Source organism: Poecilia reticulata, linkage group LG14, assembly GCF_000633615.1.
Source record: "Poecilia reticulata strain Guanapo linkage group LG14, Guppy_female_1.0+MT, whole genome shotgun sequence".
Lineage (NCBI taxonomy): Eukaryota > Metazoa > Chordata > Actinopteri > Cyprinodontiformes > Poeciliidae > Poecilia > Poecilia reticulata.
In genome coordinates this window covers 14,987,526-15,006,233 of record NC_024344.1, presented here as the reverse complement: position 1 = coordinate 15,006,233, position 18,708 = coordinate 14,987,526, and the positions used below count along the sequence as shown (strand labels likewise).

The window sequence follows — 18,708 nt, the reverse complement described above, 5'->3', positions numbered from 1 at the left end:
AAGGCCACAAATGTCCTCTATGCCGGACTTTTAAGCACCCCTGTGTTTGGCATCTACTAGTACATCTAAATAAAAAATTTACACTGTGAAAAAGTGCAATATTTCTTGCCAGTCCATTCAGAATGTGAAATAGAAATATGAACATAAGTTTTATGCAACTTAATACAGACTCTGCCACAGTCCAAAGGTGACACCCACACCAAGAGAAAAATAATTACAGATTTCTTTGGAAGAGCCTATAGGATATGTGCTGCTTTTTGGAAACACACTCATACTTTAGGAATGCAGACAAGCGGGAATATTTTAGAGAGAACTCAGTTTTGATTTATGTTTTGTGGTTTAACCAGTCAACAAACCTTTTCATTGAGATTGGAACCTCACACTGCTTTCCACTTCTCTCATATGAGGCTTAGATGTTCATAGTTGGATATTGCAGGTGTCAATATGTGTACTAGCTATACATATTAGGCCTCACAAAAGCACTGATACGCCTCAAATCAAATTTTACATGTTAAAAACTTCAAAGTACTTTTTGGGGATTTTATGTGATTGTGATTTTATATCTACAATCAGTTTTACATGCAACTATTTTACATACTCTTGACTACTGTAAATGTGATATAATGAAACTCAGATTTCAGGGATGAACTTAATGTGTGTGGACAACCTGAAGAAGACTGCTGATGTTAATTTAAGCAGGTCTAATTTGAAATAGCCATTTTCTCTAGTATCATATGCACACTAATACAGGAAGTGATCCTGCAGAGAAGAAAAAAACATACGTTTCCTATTTAATCTATATAGAAATAGTCATTACTAGTAACAGTTGAATTGCAGCTATCTGAAATAAGTTTCTCCAATGTAAGAATTCAATGTAATTTATCTACAATGGTTATTCCAGATAATGTATGTGTATATACACCATACATGTGTATTTTTTACACATGTATTGTATCCCATCCATGTGTATACAATACACATGGATGGGGAATGTAATGTTATTTGTTCTAAGGAGAATTACTTTAAGAAAATTGTAAAATAATCATATTACAGATAACTTTTTTTTACTGGGAATAATCGATGTACAGATATCTGGAATACAAATCCAGGCTATTAAATGATAAAACGGCTTGCCATAACAGGCTACAACCTTCGGAAAAACACAGGTATGCAATGAGGATGCTACCTGACTGGGTGTTGGCTAAGGGGGTGGGGGAGGAGCTGGTGCCACCCCTGAAATCTGATTGGCCACTCCTTTAACCGCCCTGGATCTGATAGGTTCTCGGGTCTATTTTGTTATACTGGCGGGTACAACACACCAATCAAAGATGAGGGCTCGCTTCAGTTGGATCAGGTATTGATTACAAGTAGCCAGAGAGAAAGTGCGTAAGAAAACTGATTTCTGGTCAGTTATACGTCTGTTTTGGGCATTATAGTCTGAAACACAATGCGTGGCGCATCCTGGTTTTAATAAGTTTCCTGGTGATTGATTGGTTAATAGATTTATTAGTTGTACCTCTTCCCTATCAATGTTTGAAAATGTTATACACTTGGCCCACATAACCAACTAACCTGTAAAAGTAACATTCATACATTTCTTTGTTCATATATTCCTGTACAGCATAGTTAGAACTCAGACCTAAATATTAGACATTCCAATTTGCTGATTTAATCCTACAGCAGCTACAATGCAAAATCAAATGGACTTATTTGATTTTGCTGTAACAGAAAAGTACTGACTTTTTTTCTGCTAAGCTCTGTAAGACATTTTAAACTTTCCTTTCCCGTCAGCATGAATCCACCGGTCTGTAGCATTCAGTCTTGTTCACGTCTCTGTCAGCTAGTGTTTCTACTTTAAATGAAAAAGTGCAACAAAAAAAATTATTGATTCACCGTTTATTAAATCCACCTTTTTTTTTTTTTTAAACATACAGACATGTTTAGTCAGTCATTTTGGAATCTAGCTGAAGCTCAGTCTAAAAGACAGTCGAGACATACTGAATTAAACAGGACCACGGGGTCGTTACATAAACGGTGGAACATAAGTTATAGCTGAAATGGGACAGCGGACATTATGATTACATGAAATTCAAGAGGGGATCCTCTCCGATGTGTTTAGAGGGTAACAGCTTCTACTGGAGGCTTTGTACAGTGTGGTCGTGTGTGGATTGGTCAGGAGGATTTCGGCGTCTATCTCAGCTCTTCAAGTTTGGACTTTAGTGTTGCCAGGTTGGCTCCAGAGAACTCAAACACCTGAAACGCAGAAAACAAAGAGTTACCACGCATAATCGCGGCATATCTCATCTCCCACAGCTCTGTATTTCGTGATCTCGTTTCGTCATTTAACACATCTCAAACTGATCTAAAGCCTGGAGAACGGTGCTATTCTGGTTCCAGTTCTTTTGTTCAGTCAAGAACCGGTTTGCCTTTCCACCACCTGAGAGCCAAACCATTAGAGCTCATTCATTTATTGTTTGAGCCTCTCAGGGTTTTATTCTGTGGATTTTATTAAGTGCAGCGCATATAGACAGTTTAACCACAACTGTGTCTTCACCACAAAAAAAAAACAAAATATCTAAAAATTTTACCTAAATATGTTTTATTGAATCCGTTGCTATACATGTACAGTGTGGTTGAGGAAGGAGGAATAGATCAGATGCTGACAAGTCAATGTTTTCCAAGCTTCAGGTCACAATTCAAAAGGTGAGTCCGAGTCTTATTTTGTCTGAATCTGAAGCCACATGCTACACATTTCTCAGTCACAGACTGTTAAAAGATCAAGTGTTCCCACAAAAATTATTTTTATTATCTTTCACACTAATAAAAGACTCAGGGTCACACCTGCCGAGTGACCGCAAACCACCAGCTGGTTTAATAAACTAAAAACGTGAAACTGGTGGTAACTTTGATGAAGGCAACATTTTGAACAAACACGCCACTAGGTGGCGTCAAAAAGCTAATGTCAGAGTTCGACTTCCTCCATAAAATAAAATGAGATGCAATTTAAAATAAGTCTAGTTTAACCCCTGAGTGAATGTGATTCATACTCTTTGTGAGGGTTTGGAACATGTATCTGAGAATTTAAAAAACTGCAATTAAAATAGTTGAACTGAATTATTTTACATTAATTACAGATGCCTTAAAATTGTTTCAATAGTAAATCTTTACTCTGTGTAGGAAGAAAAAAAAAAAGTATAAATCTCATGCTTCTGACCATGATTCTGTAGTCTCACTTTAAAGTCATAATTCAGTCTGAGCTCTACAGAAACCCATTGTTTTTACACCAGAGTCATTGTGGACACGCATGAAGAAAGCTGTTGCACCATAGTTCCCAAAATTCAGATAACAGTTCCCCCAACTGCTCAAGAATCTCCTCTTAAACCGAACTTGTCAAATATGCAAGAACCACGCAGAGCAAATATTCTCACAAAAACGTGTTTGTAACTTTTCAGGATCCTGATCTCTGAAATAATAGACGACTCTAGTGTTCCTCCAATAAGGGAGGAGGACACATTTTTTAGAAAATAAAAATTTTACAAATGAGTGTTTGGACTCACCTTCGCACCATTCTTGTAGAATTGGAATGTAGGCATGCATGAAATTTTGCACTGACTGCTCACATCCTGACAAAACAAGAAAATATACATTTTATGGGGTTACCACAAGTGCTTAAAAAAAAAGAAAAGGGAAAAAAAATCAGGGCTGCTGATTATTGAAGGCATTTTTCCTGCATGCCACTTTAAGATACCTGAATCTTTTTTGTTAATCAATTTGTTTGTATAAAATTAAATACCAATTTCAAACTATTAGTTTCATAAAGGACTTTGGATGATGCGATATTAAAATAAACAATGATTAAGAAATAAAAAGGAGACTTACTTCAGCCTCATCTACGTCCACTTTCAAGAAAACCACCTCCTTGTTTTCAGGCACCTCCGACAGTTTCTGGAAGAGAGCCGGTTGAATATTTAAAAAACAAGTACAAAGGTTTTTTTTTTTTTCCAAGTAAAAGTATTTTGGTATCCAACACAAGTTATTACATAAATGTTTTTCCATGAAAAGGTATCAACTTTAGTCAAAGTAACTATGTATCCCTGTGTAGCATTTCCCTTCAAGGTGGGGAAAGCAAACAATAGGTTGCCAAAGCAACAAGCTTCCTCTCCAAACAGATGCCACACCCTTTGAGGGCAATGATCCAAAACATTTGGTTCGGGGCCGCTGTTAGCACAGTTTCGCTTTACAATAGCCACCCTTATTTTGAGCCAAATTGAGCTTCTTAATAATACTGCACACAAATTTTGCATTTACACAAATATTCAGACTCAAAACACTTACAATAAACTCTGGGGCAATTTGTTTGCAGGGACCGCACCATGTAGCTGTGAAGTCCACCACCACCAGCTTGTTTCCAGCCTCCTTCAGGATGGACTCGAAATCTGCCTGTGAAACAGATCACACACAGAACATTTATAAGCTGTTAACACTCTTGGGTTTCTGCAGCATTGTGTTGCGTCTCATTTTTGGCATGGCCTTGCCTGTGCTGTTGCCAAGGGTATAAAGTTTGGCAAGGCACAGCAGTTTGGGGGAGAATTTTAAATTTTCATGATTGTTTTCCCCCCTTTAAGCCTTTCGCCCGTTTTTAAAAGTGGAGATCTACATTTCTTCAACATCTTTTGTCGTGGGGCTCAGTTCCCACGATTCAAAATATCCATCCATCCACTGAAAATAAGAACTGCGGTCATTTTCGGGCCGTTGTGTTTGGATACTGTACTAAACAGACTGATCAATGAGTCACAAGGCTGCTACTATCTCACCATATGGGACAGCTGCATTTTTTATTGAGCTGTTTAAGTATCATCAGCGTCTCCACCCTTCGTCCTGGGCCTGCTGTGAATGGCGGCGTAGCCTAACGCTGAATTGCTCCACAAGCGCCCAACTTTGAGCTTTGTCTGCTCCTTAACTTTATTTACTTTTTATGCACAAATGATTCCAGCAAGTAAACCAGACGGGCACACAGTCCAAGCAATACTTTTGAACACATGTTGACAGCGGCGGTGTACCAGCCAGGGCTAAAACGGCACGGAATTGGCTTCTCATTTGGCAGCCAAGTAAAGGACTTAATTCTGCTTTTTTTTTAGCCTTCAAATTCCCTTATACCATGTCCGCTTCAATAACTAGAATGTTTATGTAAGCAAAAGCTTGACAACTCAACTCTATAGCCGCCTCTACTATAGCAGAGTCTAGTTTAAACGTATATATTTTCATTAAGAATACAAGACTAACCTAGGCGATTTAGTTCGATGTTAAAATGGATTTAATTAAAAAGAAAAAAAAGGCACGCAATGTTTAAATAAATAAAATAAAAAAATACAACGAGATAGCCCTTTTGCTAACCACAGGATTCAAGCGCTATGAATCGGAAGCCAACTTCATACCAGCGGCGTGGACTACATCATGGTAAAAGTCCAGCAGCCTCGCGCACGATGACCCAGTAAGCCTTGTGTAACCTGCTGGGACCACGGTGACGGCGGGTTTAAGAGTTTATAAGCTATAAACAGCTACACATCTTGTGTATAAACGTAGCTAAATGAACTCTAAACAGACAGGCCCGGACAACGGATCAAGCATCACGATAACTCAAAGAGCTGCAAAAGAGGCGCGAGGGCAGAAGCATGGATGCGTTTCTATCCTACCTAACCCCAAAGTAAGAATGGCAAACATGATGGAAATTAACGCTGTAAAATCGAGACGCTGCGCGTCAAAATAAGTACTTACTAAATCCTTCACTTCCCGGACCATGATAACTGCCTTTTGATGTGTGCCTCAATGGAAAAAGATACCTCAGGGTTTGCAAAATACCTTCGTTTCAGAGAACGTCCCAACGTCTTTTAAAGCCTCGGACAAGCTAGTCTAAACAGTAGCGGAAGTCAGTTTAGCAGTTAGCAAAATAAAAGTCTTTAGTCCAATAACCGATGCAAAATACAGTTTTCCGCCAAAATAAAACCGAATTGAAACTTTCTAATATAATGAATTGTATTTTCATTTTATGTCTTTTTCTATGTTTTTTTTTAAATTGTAAATTAAATCATCGTGCGATTACTTTTATTCTGAAAACTATTATCAATGGTGTAGTGAAGATGAATGGATTCTTGAATTCAGTTTTATATACTCGGAGACGTAAGGAGGAGCAGCGCCAGTACCAAGACTGCTCCTTTCTGGTTCACCAGCGCAAGGTCCAGCCAGAAGTGATGAGTTTGTATCTAAATAGTAAGGTGGTGACGACCACAAAAAGAAACGAATGCCACCTAATGGTATAACGGTATAGGCCACAGAGAATAATAATAAAAAAACTTGACTAAAGCTCTTTTTTTTTTTTTTTTACATCCGATTGGTTGACTTTACTAAATAAATTGTATTTATTTATTAGCAGCTCTTCGTTATCGTGTTCATTACTGACGTTTCTCGTACAACTGGAACTTGAGTAGTTTTGCATGTGAAACGGATTATGTATTGTGTCCAATTTCCGCCCACTCCGCGCGCTTCTTCGTGTACCGGCAAATGATGCGAACCCAGTGGTACAAGTCATAATGACTTGACAAATTGTTGGTTTACCGTAAATGATGTACTCAGCGCAGCTCGGTTTTGTGGCAAGTCGTCCATGGCTACGCCGCGAAATGACGACGTGTACGTGCCCCTGCGCCGTTACTCTTCTCGTCCTTCTTCATAATCTCTCATATCCTAGATCTAAAAACAAACGACGGGGTTGCACGAAAAACACAATCTAAAGCAGAAAGAAGCACATTTTCATCAGGGCAGAACTCAATTGCCTTTGCACTTATTTGGATCGATTTCAGGAATAAAATTAAATTTTAATTTACTTTATACAACACCTTATTATAACAGAATGGAACGTTATTTAAAGAAAACTTTAGGTTAAAGTAAATTCATTATGCCTTTAAAGTGTAAGAAAAACCTATGATGCTTTATTCCTCTTGGCAGGCTTCCAGACCAGTTTTCTACCAGTACTTTCATTAGTTTTGGAGGAACTTCCAGTTCTTGGTGTCATTTCTTCTTGCTCTACATCTTCTTCACTGTGATCCATGGTACATGTATTTTTTTTAAACATTCTTTAGTACTTTTTTCCTAACTGATGTCTTCTGTCCGGCTTTGGAGGCTCTCAGGGATCATGACTTTAAGAATGAGATGCGACTGGGAAAAGGTCAAGACGACCTTGACAAAACATTAACGCAAACAAAGGAAAGAGCACAACAATGCAACATATTTTGTCTGTTTCCCCCCCTAAAAAATTCAGAGGAACAATCATTTATTTTTCACAAAAAAGCTTGAAGTAATTACTAAATACAAGTACAATACACTGTGTATGTTAAATCAACAACAGAAGATCAACAAAGTTGTGAGTGTATAAATAAAATAATAGTAATCTTTACCTTCTGGTGCTTCTTGTGTTTCATTATAACAAATGACTAGGTTTGTAGTCTATATAACCAACATTAGAAACCTATTACAAGTACAAAAGTAAACTTTTATAGTAGAGTTAAGCTGTGAAGATACTAAAGCTTCCAAAAAGTATTCATGACTCTTGAACTCTAACATTTAGTCACCACAAACCTAAATTTATTTTTCAATTGAGTTTTTATGATAGACCAAGAGAAAGTAGTTATGTTTGCATTGCCTGGGATATCGGTTAGAGATCATAAAGACTTCAAACTAGGATGAAGGTTTGCTTTCTGGTGGTGGGGCCTGAGACACACAGCCAGAATTACACTGCAATAATTTAAAGTCCAAACTTATTCTAAAACTGTGGCAGGAATCAAAAATGGACGTTTGCAGATCATCTGCATCCACTCTGACCGTGCTTGAGATATTTTGCAAAGAAGTGCTGTGGAACCAGGAGAGGACGGTTCCACAAAGTCTTGACTCAGAAGGACTGAATACAAATGCATCCCCTACATTTCAGATTTGTATTATAAGTATTACTTCATGTTGGTCTAGCATAGGCCTGAATTAGCTTTTTCTTTCTTTTCTCCAGAACCACTAATTATTTTAAGGACTCCTGAATACTTTTCATACAACTTTAGCTATGTTAGACATAAATGCATGTATACCAAGAAACAGGAAGTAAGCAGAAGAAAACAAAAGCCACAGACTGGACAGTCAGCTAGCTCACCCCTCAATAGGAAACCTCAGCTACCTGCAAGTGAGACAAAGTACAAAAAGATTAAGGAAGTAAGGCTTGGCGGAAGTTACATAACCCCAAGAATGGGTGGGGCCTCTCTGGGCTGCACCCATATCAGCAACCCCCAAAGGTCATGTTGTCAAGTGTTCAGGTTAGTACACTGTTTCACATTTAATGTCTTAATGATTCCTCAAAGAATGTTTGACTAAACTAAAAGTCCCTAGCTCACTTATAACCCCATTAACAGAAATATCTAAGAAATCTACACCAACAATTTACTATGAACCCCCTTCATCGACACTGCCTTCTTCAGGCGTAAACTCGTCAGCGCCTCCCGTTGGCAAGAGGTCACACTGCAACAACAGCCTTGCCGATGTTGTCGCCGCGCAGCAGCCCCATAAAAGCAGCTGGCATGTTTTCAAATCCTTTTGTGACGTGCTCCCTGAACTTCAGCTTACCCTGCAGAGGCAGAAGGAATATGTTAGTCTGATCTGGTCGATGCAGAATGAAGGTAAAAGTTTAAATGTTTGCCCAAAACGCAACAGAATCTGAACGTGATCCAGCGTCAAAGCAACTAAAATAATGACCGCACCTCTTTTAGCCAGGCCATCATTCTCTTGAGGCTCTCGGGGTTTTTGTGTTGCCACCTGCTTTGCGTGAAACCCTCCATCTTGAGCTGCTTGACGATCATCGTGAAGTGCGGGTAAGGCCCTGAGAAACGTTCCAGTTGAAACAAATCGGGTCAGAACCGCACCCTGCCTACAGGTGGTAATGTGAGACTTACCACCTGGTTCAGATCTCAATCTGAACAATGTACAGTTTACACACCTGTCTGAGGTGTGCCGTCATTGTAAGTGGAGATGCTCCCACACACGGCTATTCTTCCAAAGGTCTTCATTTGTGGAAGGGCAACAGTTGAAAAATAACCTCCGACCTAATAAAAAGTACAAATTTGTCACGAACAAAAACTGGACGAAAACTTAAATCTTTTCCAGAGATGGGCGGTAACTAGCTATATTCATTAAGTTACGTTTACATGAGCAACTTCTTTTTTTTTTAAATGATGCACTTTTGGGAGTAGTTTTACAACAGCATACGTTTTACTTTTACTTGAGTAATATTGTTATAAAGTATCACTACTCTTACTTGAGTAAAATTTCTGACTTCTCTACCCACTAGGAGTAACGTCACTGAAGGAACAAACATATTTTTAACCATAAATGCAGCTACACATCTACACTTACAGTTACAGTCAGACATATTTGAACACAATCTTTGTTGTTTTGCCGTTATTTTCAACATGGATCTGTCGAGTCTGTTGTATCATTTTTACACATAAACACCACACATTGTCACTGGAACCATTTTCTCCTTTTCCAACATACACTACATATAAATAACCTATTGTAAGTATTAGCTTCAAATTTTATATTATTAAAAAAAATATTCTGCTTGAATTTGGTATTTTGGTCTTTAAAATACCAGAATTTGAACATGACTTAATATTTAATACATTTTTAAAAAATATATATTAAATCAGACGTTTTAATCAGTCACTGCTTGAGTAGTCATTTCACCAAATACGTTTTTACTTGAGTAAAAATGTGTTGAAGCAGTGCTACTCTTACTTGGCTATGACGGTTGGGTACTCTGCCCACCTCTGGTTATTTCAAGATAACGGCACCAAACCTCACTTACATTTTCAAAGAGGCAGTCGTATCCTTCAGGCGCAGCCTTCTTCAGCGCCTCCTCCAGGGAAGGGACAGTTTTGTAGTTGAAAGTCTCGTCAAAGCCCAGCTCTTTCAGGTAGGTCACTTTGGCGTCTGACCCGGCTGAACCCACCACCTTGCAGCCCTTGATCTTGGCGATCTGTCCCACCACGTTTCCCACGGCCCCGGCTGCGGCGTTCACCAGCAGGGTCTCGTTCTTCTGCAGTCCGAGAACCTCCTCTATTCCGTACAGAGCCGTCAGCCTGCAGACAGGAAACAAAATAAGTAAAAGACAGTCAACTCCCATATCCTGTTTCCCCCACAAGCTCCAGCCTCTTTTGAATTCAGGTCAGGGTTGGTCAAATTTATTCCCATTTCGGGGCCACGTCAAGATCACGACTGTTCTCAAAAGGGCTTGCTGTGCCAGAATGCATCTATAAAATTCACTAACAAACAGTTAAAATATTAATAAATAGCTTGATCAATCCCTCTTGGATTTCATGATTTTTCTGCAATCAAAATCACTGATTTTGCAGAAATACGTCAGAAATATTTGTAAGACCTTTTGTGATGCTTGTGACTTTTTGTTACTCTCGATTACTTGATACCAAGTCAGGCTGAGGCAGCACTGTATTAGAGCTAAGAAATGCTGCCACCTGCAGGTGGAAGTTAGCGTCATTTAAACTTAACGTTTTCCATCATTTTTGCAAAAAAAATGTTCAATAAACTCCCAATTATGAATGAATGCAAAAAAACTATGGATGTGTTGAATTTGTGTGAATTTCTCAGAAAAACTGGAGAGACTAAGTGGCGTAATTTGGCATTAAAGCGTCGATTTGAATGATAAAATAATTTTTAACCAAACAACTGTTACCTCGAAGGTTTTATTTAGGCGTCCCTCTGGGGTCTAGAGGGCCACATAAGAAGCTGTGGGGTGCAGGATTTGGCCCCCGGGCCTCGAGTTTAACACATGTTCATTAGGTGTAAGCCATAATCATAAAAAAAATAATAATATGGAGAGAAACACTATATTTCACCATGTGTGTAATCAGAATATTCATGTTTTACTTTTCAAACTGAATTATTGAAAAACCAGTATATCTGCAAAGTGTTTCTTCAGGAAGACCTGAAGTATGGCATAATGCCTTGTCTAATGTTGGTAAATTTCACAAAAACAGCGCGACTTGTGATATTTAAATACTTCCAAAACACTTTACATGAAACAACAAGCATTGATTAAGCAAATTCATAGCACATAGAGAGTGAATGTGTGACACATAAATATTTAGATAATACTTATTGCACTTCTTTACAATACTGAGTCTGTGGTCATGGTAATATTGTGCCGGCCGACATGCAGCCCGTCTCACCCTGGCATGCCGATGGTACCCAGAGCCAGAGACAGCGAAACGTCTGAAGGCCAGTCAGCCATGATGGGGGTGAGGTCTGCCCCATCGCTGACCGAGTGGCTCCTCCAACCACAGTTGCTCACAACGTGGCTCCCCACAGGAAATGCTGGGTTTTTACTCTGCGTCACCCTGCACACAAACAGTTACCCGTCAGTGACATTTCCGATTCCGTCGCAGGACAAAATGCATTTGTGTCATGACAAAGGATACATTAGGTGCAAGAAAAGTCTTTTCCATTGGGGGCTTGTATAATTAAATAAAAAAAATAAATAAATAAAATTCCACAGAAGCAAATTAGTCCTGTCAATATTTTTGAACCAGAAAAGCCACATGATAAAACACTATTTAAAGTGGAATTTGATTAATGATTACATTTTAAAAGCTACATGTAGTCATTACACACGCTGTGTGGTTTTTGAGTCATCCTGTGATACTGTGGGACGTATGTTTTTTCTTAACTATTTATGAAAATTTACCGTGTTCATCTCTGTGTGGACCTAGAAAAAAGTCCTGGTATCCTAGTTCTGCCGTGTTCAACTATGTGATCAGCAGTCAGGCCAATTATCGTTACCAATTCAGCTAAAGTAATGCATTTATTTCTTTGTACTTTCAACCATTGTAGCAACTAGCAACGGCAATAGTGGTTGCAAAAGTGCAAATTACATTGTCAAACAGCTATTAGACTACTAAATGAGGCGGCCATCTTGGACTTCGAAATCGGAGTTGGTGAAAAAATAATTCATCTGCATTTGCTATTTTGGCCCGGTCTTATAAAGAAAATATTTTGTGAACTTCAAGGAGGAGTTTGAATGAAACGCAACATATTGATTTATTTTAAATTGTTTTACAACTTACATGACCAAAATACAACGTAATAAAACTGTTGGAAGTTGTTTCATTCCCCTTCTTTTCTTTTACAATGCATCGCTCCCTCAGCCTGTGACTTTAAGATTATACATTCTCAAGAGGGAAAAAAAATGCTCTCACATATAGACTATTTATTAGACCTCAGTGGAAACTTGAGGTTAATGGTTAACTTCTCGCACATCTGAAGATCCGTTCGGGTTCTCTGCTATGGCTGCACTTCAACTATGCAGCAGATGTTTTCCTCTGCATTTGGTAAAGCTTCACAATGTGGAAAATGCAAGACATAACCTCCGAGGATTTCACTGAAAGCTTTTTTTATTTACTTTTCTTTTTTTTTTTTTTTTTACCTAGAGCAGGGGTGTCAAACTCCAGTCCTGAAGGGCCGCTGTCCTGCAGTTTTTAGATGTGCCACAGGTACAAAACACCTGAATCAAATGGCTTAATTACCTYCTCWGTWCTCCAGAGCCTTGCTAATGACCTAATTATTCTATTCAGGTGTGGTGCAGCAGAGGCACTTCTAAAAGTTGCAGGACAGCGGCCCTCGAGGACTGGAGTTTGACACCCCTGACCTAGAGCTTCATCTCTGGAGGATACCAACAAAACATCAACAGATTTGTATCTACAAAGACCCAGCCAAGAATGCTTAGGGCACGTACTCTCTGCTAGACTCGCACTCAACCAAAGGCTTTGGTAGAAACCCACAAGTAAAGGCTGAGTTCTGCTTTGGTAAGCATCAGACATGCAAAATGCATCGTGAAGGTTTTTTCGGTGGGTGAGCGGACGGGACAGCGGTCGTTTTTTTCTTACTTCGCCACTTGAGTTCCGATCATCACGTCCCCTTCCTTCATGTGGAACCTGCTGAACGGCCTGCGGACACCAGAAGCAGCAACACTCTTTCATTACCGTTGGTTGAAGTCTTAACATGATTGCTTTCTAAAGCAGGCGGAAAAATGTTTTATTTGTGCAGCTACGAGGCATTTCAAAGTGCTTTACATGATAAAAACACAAACACAAAACCATGCAACATCGAATCAACAATTGAAACAGTACATTTAGTCAAGTGCCGTCTTTAAATTCGTAATCGATTAAGCTTCATGAGCAACTAAAAAAAAAAAAAACAGGTGAGTTTTTAGTCTAGATTTAAAGGCACAGAGTGTTTCAGCGGTTTTGCAATATTCTGGGAGTTTGTTCCAGAAAACCTACCTCATGTATGGATCCACACTGAGAAAAACTGCTTCCAAGAGCACCTCTGAAAGAAATAAACAATTTGGTGTTTAAAGACTATTTAGAGAGAGTTTGAGAGCATTCAAAGCCCTAAAACCCTTTCGCATTTTGTGACGCTACAACCTCAAACCGAGACACATTTTTATTAGGATTTTATGTGACAGATCAACACCAACAGGGAGACCTGGATCATTTCATGAAAAACATATTTATTCTGATCAGATGCATAATCGTTTTACCAGATACTCCTGTGAGACGGAATTGCAAACTGTGAAAAGATCAACTTGTAACAGAAATCTGTCGTCTACGAAGCAATTCGGGAGTAGAATAAATTCCTGAATTTATTCCAAGAATAAAGGGAATTCAGTCCATTTATTCCTGAAAAATGGAATACACTTTTCAGAAATTTATTCAATTTTAAAGCAAAGATTGAAAAGATTTAAAAAGCACACTTTCTTTTAAAAGAGCACGGAAATTGCTATGTGCGTTACCTGTAAAATGTTATATCTGACTAATCTTACGCATATTATCTGTCAATGCTGAAACTGCCCTAGGTGTTGAACGAATATTTTTATGTTTTTATTAGTTGGACCCCAGGAAGTAACCACCTTGGCGGTCATTCTCCTAATAAACAAACACAAAGGAGAGCACTCTCAATGGTGAAGCTGAAGGAAAGGCAAATCTGAAAAGTGTGGTGTGCATTTGAATTCAGCACACATTGGTCATTAATTTGTAGAAGTGAACCGATCGCAGTTTTCTGGCCAGTCACTGATCTTTAAAAAGCTGATCTTTTTTTGTGTGCGTGTGAAGTCGCTATGTTGGCAACAGTTGGGAAGCCAACGGCACATGTGCAGACGTGTCCCGGTGGGCGGGACGTCTGCCACAACGTCTGCCAGGCGTTTATTTATGTCGGGATCTAAATTTCAGTTGTTTTGTGCCCTTTAGAAAGCCAACAATCCTCCATTGTGGCCCTGTCAAATTTAAATCTGAAATATCTGAGACAAATCTTTGGTTTTTACAGTCTTTTATTGTAGTTACAGAGAACGTTTTCTTTCCATTCACACGGCCCAACTTGCTTTCACACCCTTAGCAAACGGCAACTCCACAGACGCTCATCATCTTTCACCGGTGGACAGCTTAACCTCTTTGCGTTAGAGAGTCCATGTGTGTGTCTTTCTCGTCATGTGACACAACTGTGATATTCTGAACCGATCCCACAAGCAAAAGAGACATTTCTGCTCGTCTCTCTTGTGTGATTTCTCCCTCCAGATAACTCCTAAGTAAAACAATGAGGCACTGTAAAACAGCCAACTGTGTCCAAATGGATCTCTTTTAGGGCCAGCTTTTTTATTTTTGTTGCCTGCAGATTTTTGTCAGTCAGCCGTTTCTCACAGTAGAGCAAAAAAGGCTGATTTTCAGACTTTGCGGAGATGGATAAGATCGGTAGATAAAATCGGTTTCTCTTTCAAGTAACGGCTGTTCACACCCACCAGCCTTTTGGGTTGATTTTTGTTGCTGTAGCTGTTCTGTCTCCGTCAGATTTGCACATTGCCCATTCTTCCACGCAAAACAGACGGGTCTGACTCAAGGCAAATATGTCTGATTCTGAGAAATATGTGGTGTGAATGCAATTGGTAAAGTTCAGATTTTATTTGCTCTGCAGCGTCTGAAAGCTCTGAGGCAGAGACAGGACTCGACCCTGCACATCAGAAATGTGACCGTTTCTGTCACATTTCTATTAAAATGAGAGGTTGCACAACACCCGCCGAGCCTTTACTTGTGTGAAGAACTATGTTTTATGTCTTTTTGTGCTTTTTAGAAAGCCAATAATCCTCCATTGTGGCACTGTCATATTAAAATCTGAAAGAAAAATGTAGTTTTTGCAGTCTTTTGTGTTGTATCGGAGTACGTTGTTTTCTTTTCATTCATGTGGCTCAACTTGCTTCCACACCCTTTAGCCAGTGGTAACTCTAGTACAGGCGCCCATTGTCTTCAATTTTACTGGCTAAACTTTTTGATGTTAGAACGGATCTGGTCTAGGACTAGCTTTCTATCGTTTTAAATTAGGGGTGCGCCACCGACTGATTTCCTTTTTGTGGCAATGGACAATATCGGTTTCTCGTGCAAGTACCAGCCAATTGCCGATCACCACAAAATTAAGGAAATTAGGGTTATTTTAAATATTGCCATTCGTCCATTCTTGTAGCCCGGTCACTAAAACCATAAATCAAATGGTCTTCAATTGACAACACCCTCAACGTTTAACGTCGTTCATACACTGGGTTTGGCCGGTGCTCCTAAATCAGACAGTGCACTCATCTTACGGCCATTTTTACAACTCAATCTGGGCCCCTTTTCAATAAATAAGCGTCCACAGCGTTTTGCATGTCGGCCAAAGGCTTCACTTTTGTTCACGCTATCTGACCAGAGCACTTCCTGTGTCCTCTACATGGACTGTAGCGAACTAAAACTTGTTTAAATTTCTCCTTATCACTTTTTTTTAAAGGTCTCATGAGTCAAATGAATGAGTAAGAGATGTTTGATTTGTAGCTGTGCCGAAACTCTTCACATTTTAAGATGATAAACTGAACATAGCTCTGTGCGATGATCTAAACATCGGATGTTATTTTATAATCTAAAGCAGCTTTCTTTGGCCTCAACTTGTCTGCTGTGTTTCTTGGTATTTATGATAATAACTAATGATTTCTTACACACCTCTGAGGCCTTTACAGAATAGCTCGATGTATACAGAGTGTAAATAAAAGAAATTAAAATCTAAAGGTTATTTGTGTTTGGTAGTAAAGTGAAAGAAATGTGAACAAGGAATTATACATTTTACGTTTATTCAAAGTCAATAAAGAATGTTTTCTTGCCTCCATCTTTGGGTTCAGGCAGCTCCTCCACCTTGAGCTGGAAGTCGCTGTCCTTTGGGAAGCCATCGAAATGCTTGACCAGAGTCCATGACTTAGCCTGAACCATGGTGACTTACTGAGGGCTGCAGGCAAAGAAAGACCAGCCAGTTGTGATCAAAAAGGTACAAACATTGGGCACAGCTACAAAACATTTAGTGCTATAAAGAATAAAAGTTACCTCATCACAATGCATCCGAAAGAAAATATAATTAATCACTTCTGCAACATTTTAAGTTACACCTGATTTCTGTAAGTATAATTCCAAAGAGTCAGAAAAATGTGGTCAGATATTTAGGTTTTCTGAAGGTCTTTCCAAGAATTTCATTGGGCACGTCCTGCACAAGTGCATAGTTTTCACCCAAGGGGAAAAAAAGTAGACATCTTATCTCATAATCACAGGATAAAGGTCTGTATTTTTTTTCTTTTGTGAAAGCAGTGCACTTCCCCAACTTCCTAATCAGCAGGAAATGACCAAAAAACGGTCTCAAATGGGATTTGTACGGTTACATAATGGCGCATGTCAGTCACCGACATATATTTGACAAAGGACAACTCTTGGTTTGGTCCTAGATTTCTTTCTCAAGAACTACTATTTTCAATACCCAAACAGCTAAGACCTACATAAGGAGCCCTATGAGTTCTGCAGATATGCATTTTATTTAACTCACAAGAGTCCAAAAAAGCAGTGAGATCTAGTTAATACCCAACCTGCCTAAGCTTTACATGAGATTTGTTGGGTATTTTTGGTCAAGTGTATCATTTTAAAAATCCTTAAAACTCCAACTCCTATGAATCATCAGGCATAAAAACCTAAAATGTGAGCCAGAACTGTATGCAAATAATGGAAAACTACAAACATTTTTACTTCATGGTTTAGTTTCATGTTTTCAGCTGAATCTATGAGAAAGGGTTAGCATTCCAGCACAGAAAAATAGCATTCAAGAACCAAAACGTTAATTTTTAGGGCGCCGTTAGCTAAAATGGGATTTATATGCATCTGTTAGGTCTAGTGTTTTATGAATACGTTTTAAAGATGTTTGTTCTTATTTCTTCAAGCCAATAAATTATCAAAGTCAGGTACAAAGACTGGATGAAAACCAATAGAAAAATAGCAAAACACCCCACTCTGAAATCATTACAAACCAGACTTTTGGGAGGCGAAGTGTAAATAGATTAGGAATGGTTTTGCAGAGATCTTAAGATAGCACTGAGGTATAATTAAAACATGTCAAATACCCATTTAGTGTACGAAAACAAAAACCATCTGCCAGAATTGACCAGTTTTTCATTATCTGCTCTGACTGCAGGTTAAATACTGAAAAAACTGTTTTTTTCCCCCCACATTTCATTAAGTGCATCAACACCAAGAGCTAAAATGATAGATGGTCCAGGCATTTATCAATCAATAAATGCCTGGACCATCAGTGTGCACTCTCATGTACCGTTTAACAAAAGTCAGATAGAGGTTAAGGAGCGATGCTTTCATAATTGTCCAAAAACTACTACCTCCAATAAAAACACACCAGCATCAGAACTGGTCAAAAGAAAGTCAGCATTTCTAGATAAGGTGGTCTTAGGTGATTGCAGTTAAGTGATGACACTTTAGGTTTCTATTAAACTCATAAACATCAGTGTGACAACAACACTCCACATTTGCTTCTTTTGATTAACTATATCTGTTCCTTATGAAGTTAATTACATTCAATATTAAAACATCCGTGAGTGTTGATAGCAGCTGTTGCTTCAGTAAAAATGAACGAATCTGAAACAGAATCAGAACATGCCCACACATAACCAGACGTGCATCTGTAAAAAAAAATAAAATAAAAAACCAGGAAGATGCCATTGTTTTGGCCAACTGTGTAACGTTTTGCGTGAGAATAAAAAGCGACCATGACTGTATTCAAACATAATTTCTGTATTCAAAACAAACAAACAGGAGGAGCAACCAGGCTAAAGTATCATTAACTTAGTCAAAACACATAAAAGCAAGCAGTTATGAAAGATGTCCACTCACTCTGTCGGGCTGCTGCACTTCCTTATTTCAGTCTCTTTCTGTAAAACCGTGAGAACTTCAGTTTTTCAGATCTAACAGTGGGTTAGCTACCAAATAAAGTTTCACCAGTCAGCGAAACTCTTTGAAAGAGTGTAGGGTCCTTGCCGAGAAGTGATGTTAAATGCCTCGAGAAGAGAGGGCGGGAAAAACGGATCCAGCGTGAAACGTGATTGGTCTAAAGTTTAGACAAACAACTTACGTATGACGTAGTACACTGACGGAGCTCAACTTCAAGGGGGTGGCACGGCGTTGTAGCATAAAGTTAATACCACAGTGACTGTCGCTTGCTGTTTCAGACGATAAAATGAGCTATTGCCATAGTTTAAATAAACAA

At 38.8% G+C, this 18,708-nt stretch overlaps 2 protein-coding genes across 2 annotated transcripts; both read right to left on the bottom strand.

Annotated features, from left to right (window-relative positions):
* Nucleotides 1–1,880: 1,880 nt before the first annotated feature.
* On the bottom strand, nt 1,881–5,918 carry txnb (thioredoxin b). The gene is made up of 5 exons (XM_008427979.2): nt 5,776–5,918; nt 4,336–4,440; nt 3,880–3,945; nt 3,558–3,623; nt 1,881–2,253 (listed from the first exon to the last, which is right to left on the bottom strand). The coding sequence occupies exons 1-5, from the start codon at nt 5,797–5,799 to the stop codon at nt 2,191–2,193; spliced, it is 324 nt and encodes a 107-aa protein (XP_008426201.1). The 5' UTR covers nt 5,800–5,918; the 3' UTR covers nt 1,881–2,190.
* Nucleotides 5,919–8,453: 2,535 nt separating this feature from the next.
* On the bottom strand, nt 8,454–18,514 carry LOC103475975 (prostaglandin reductase 1-like). Its single transcript, XM_008427980.2, has 9 exons — nt 18,336–18,514; nt 16,280–16,401; nt 13,386–13,431; nt 12,990–13,049; nt 11,277–11,444; nt 9,896–10,169; nt 9,026–9,131; nt 8,790–8,908; nt 8,454–8,656 (listed from the first exon to the last, which is right to left on the bottom strand). Exons 2-9 carry the CDS (start codon nt 16,383–16,385, stop codon nt 8,546–8,548), a joined length of 990 nt encoding a protein of 329 aa, XP_008426202.1. The 5' UTR covers nt 16,386–16,401; nt 18,336–18,514; the 3' UTR covers nt 8,454–8,545.
* Nucleotides 18,515–18,708: the final 194 nt, after the last annotated feature.

Bases quoted from the DNA above. Each gene is read 5' to 3' on its own strand.
- txnb (XM_008427979.2), bottom strand. From the start codon at position 5,799: ATGGTCCGGGAAGTGAAGGATTTA. The intron at 4,441-5,775 runs GTAAGTACTTAT...TCTGTTTCACAG, and splicing joins TCCGGGAAGTGAAGGATTTA to GCAGATTTCGAGTCCATCCT. The intron at 3,624-3,879 runs GTAAGTCTCCTT...TTGTTTTGTCAG, and splicing joins TGGACGTAGATGAGGCTGAA to GATGTGAGCAGTCAGTGCAA.
- LOC103475975 (XM_008427980.2), bottom strand. From the start codon at position 16,385: ATGGTTCAGGCTAAGTCATGGACTCTGGTCAAGCATTTCGATGGCTTC. The intron at 9,132-9,895 runs GTAAGTGAGGTT...ACTTTTTATTAG, and splicing joins ACGACTGCCTCTTTGAAAAT to GTCGGAGGTTATTTTTCAAC. The intron at 8,657-8,789 runs GTGCGGTCATTA...CTGCCTCTGCAG, and splicing joins TGATGGCCTGGCTAAAAGAG to GGTAAGCTGAAGTTCAGGGA.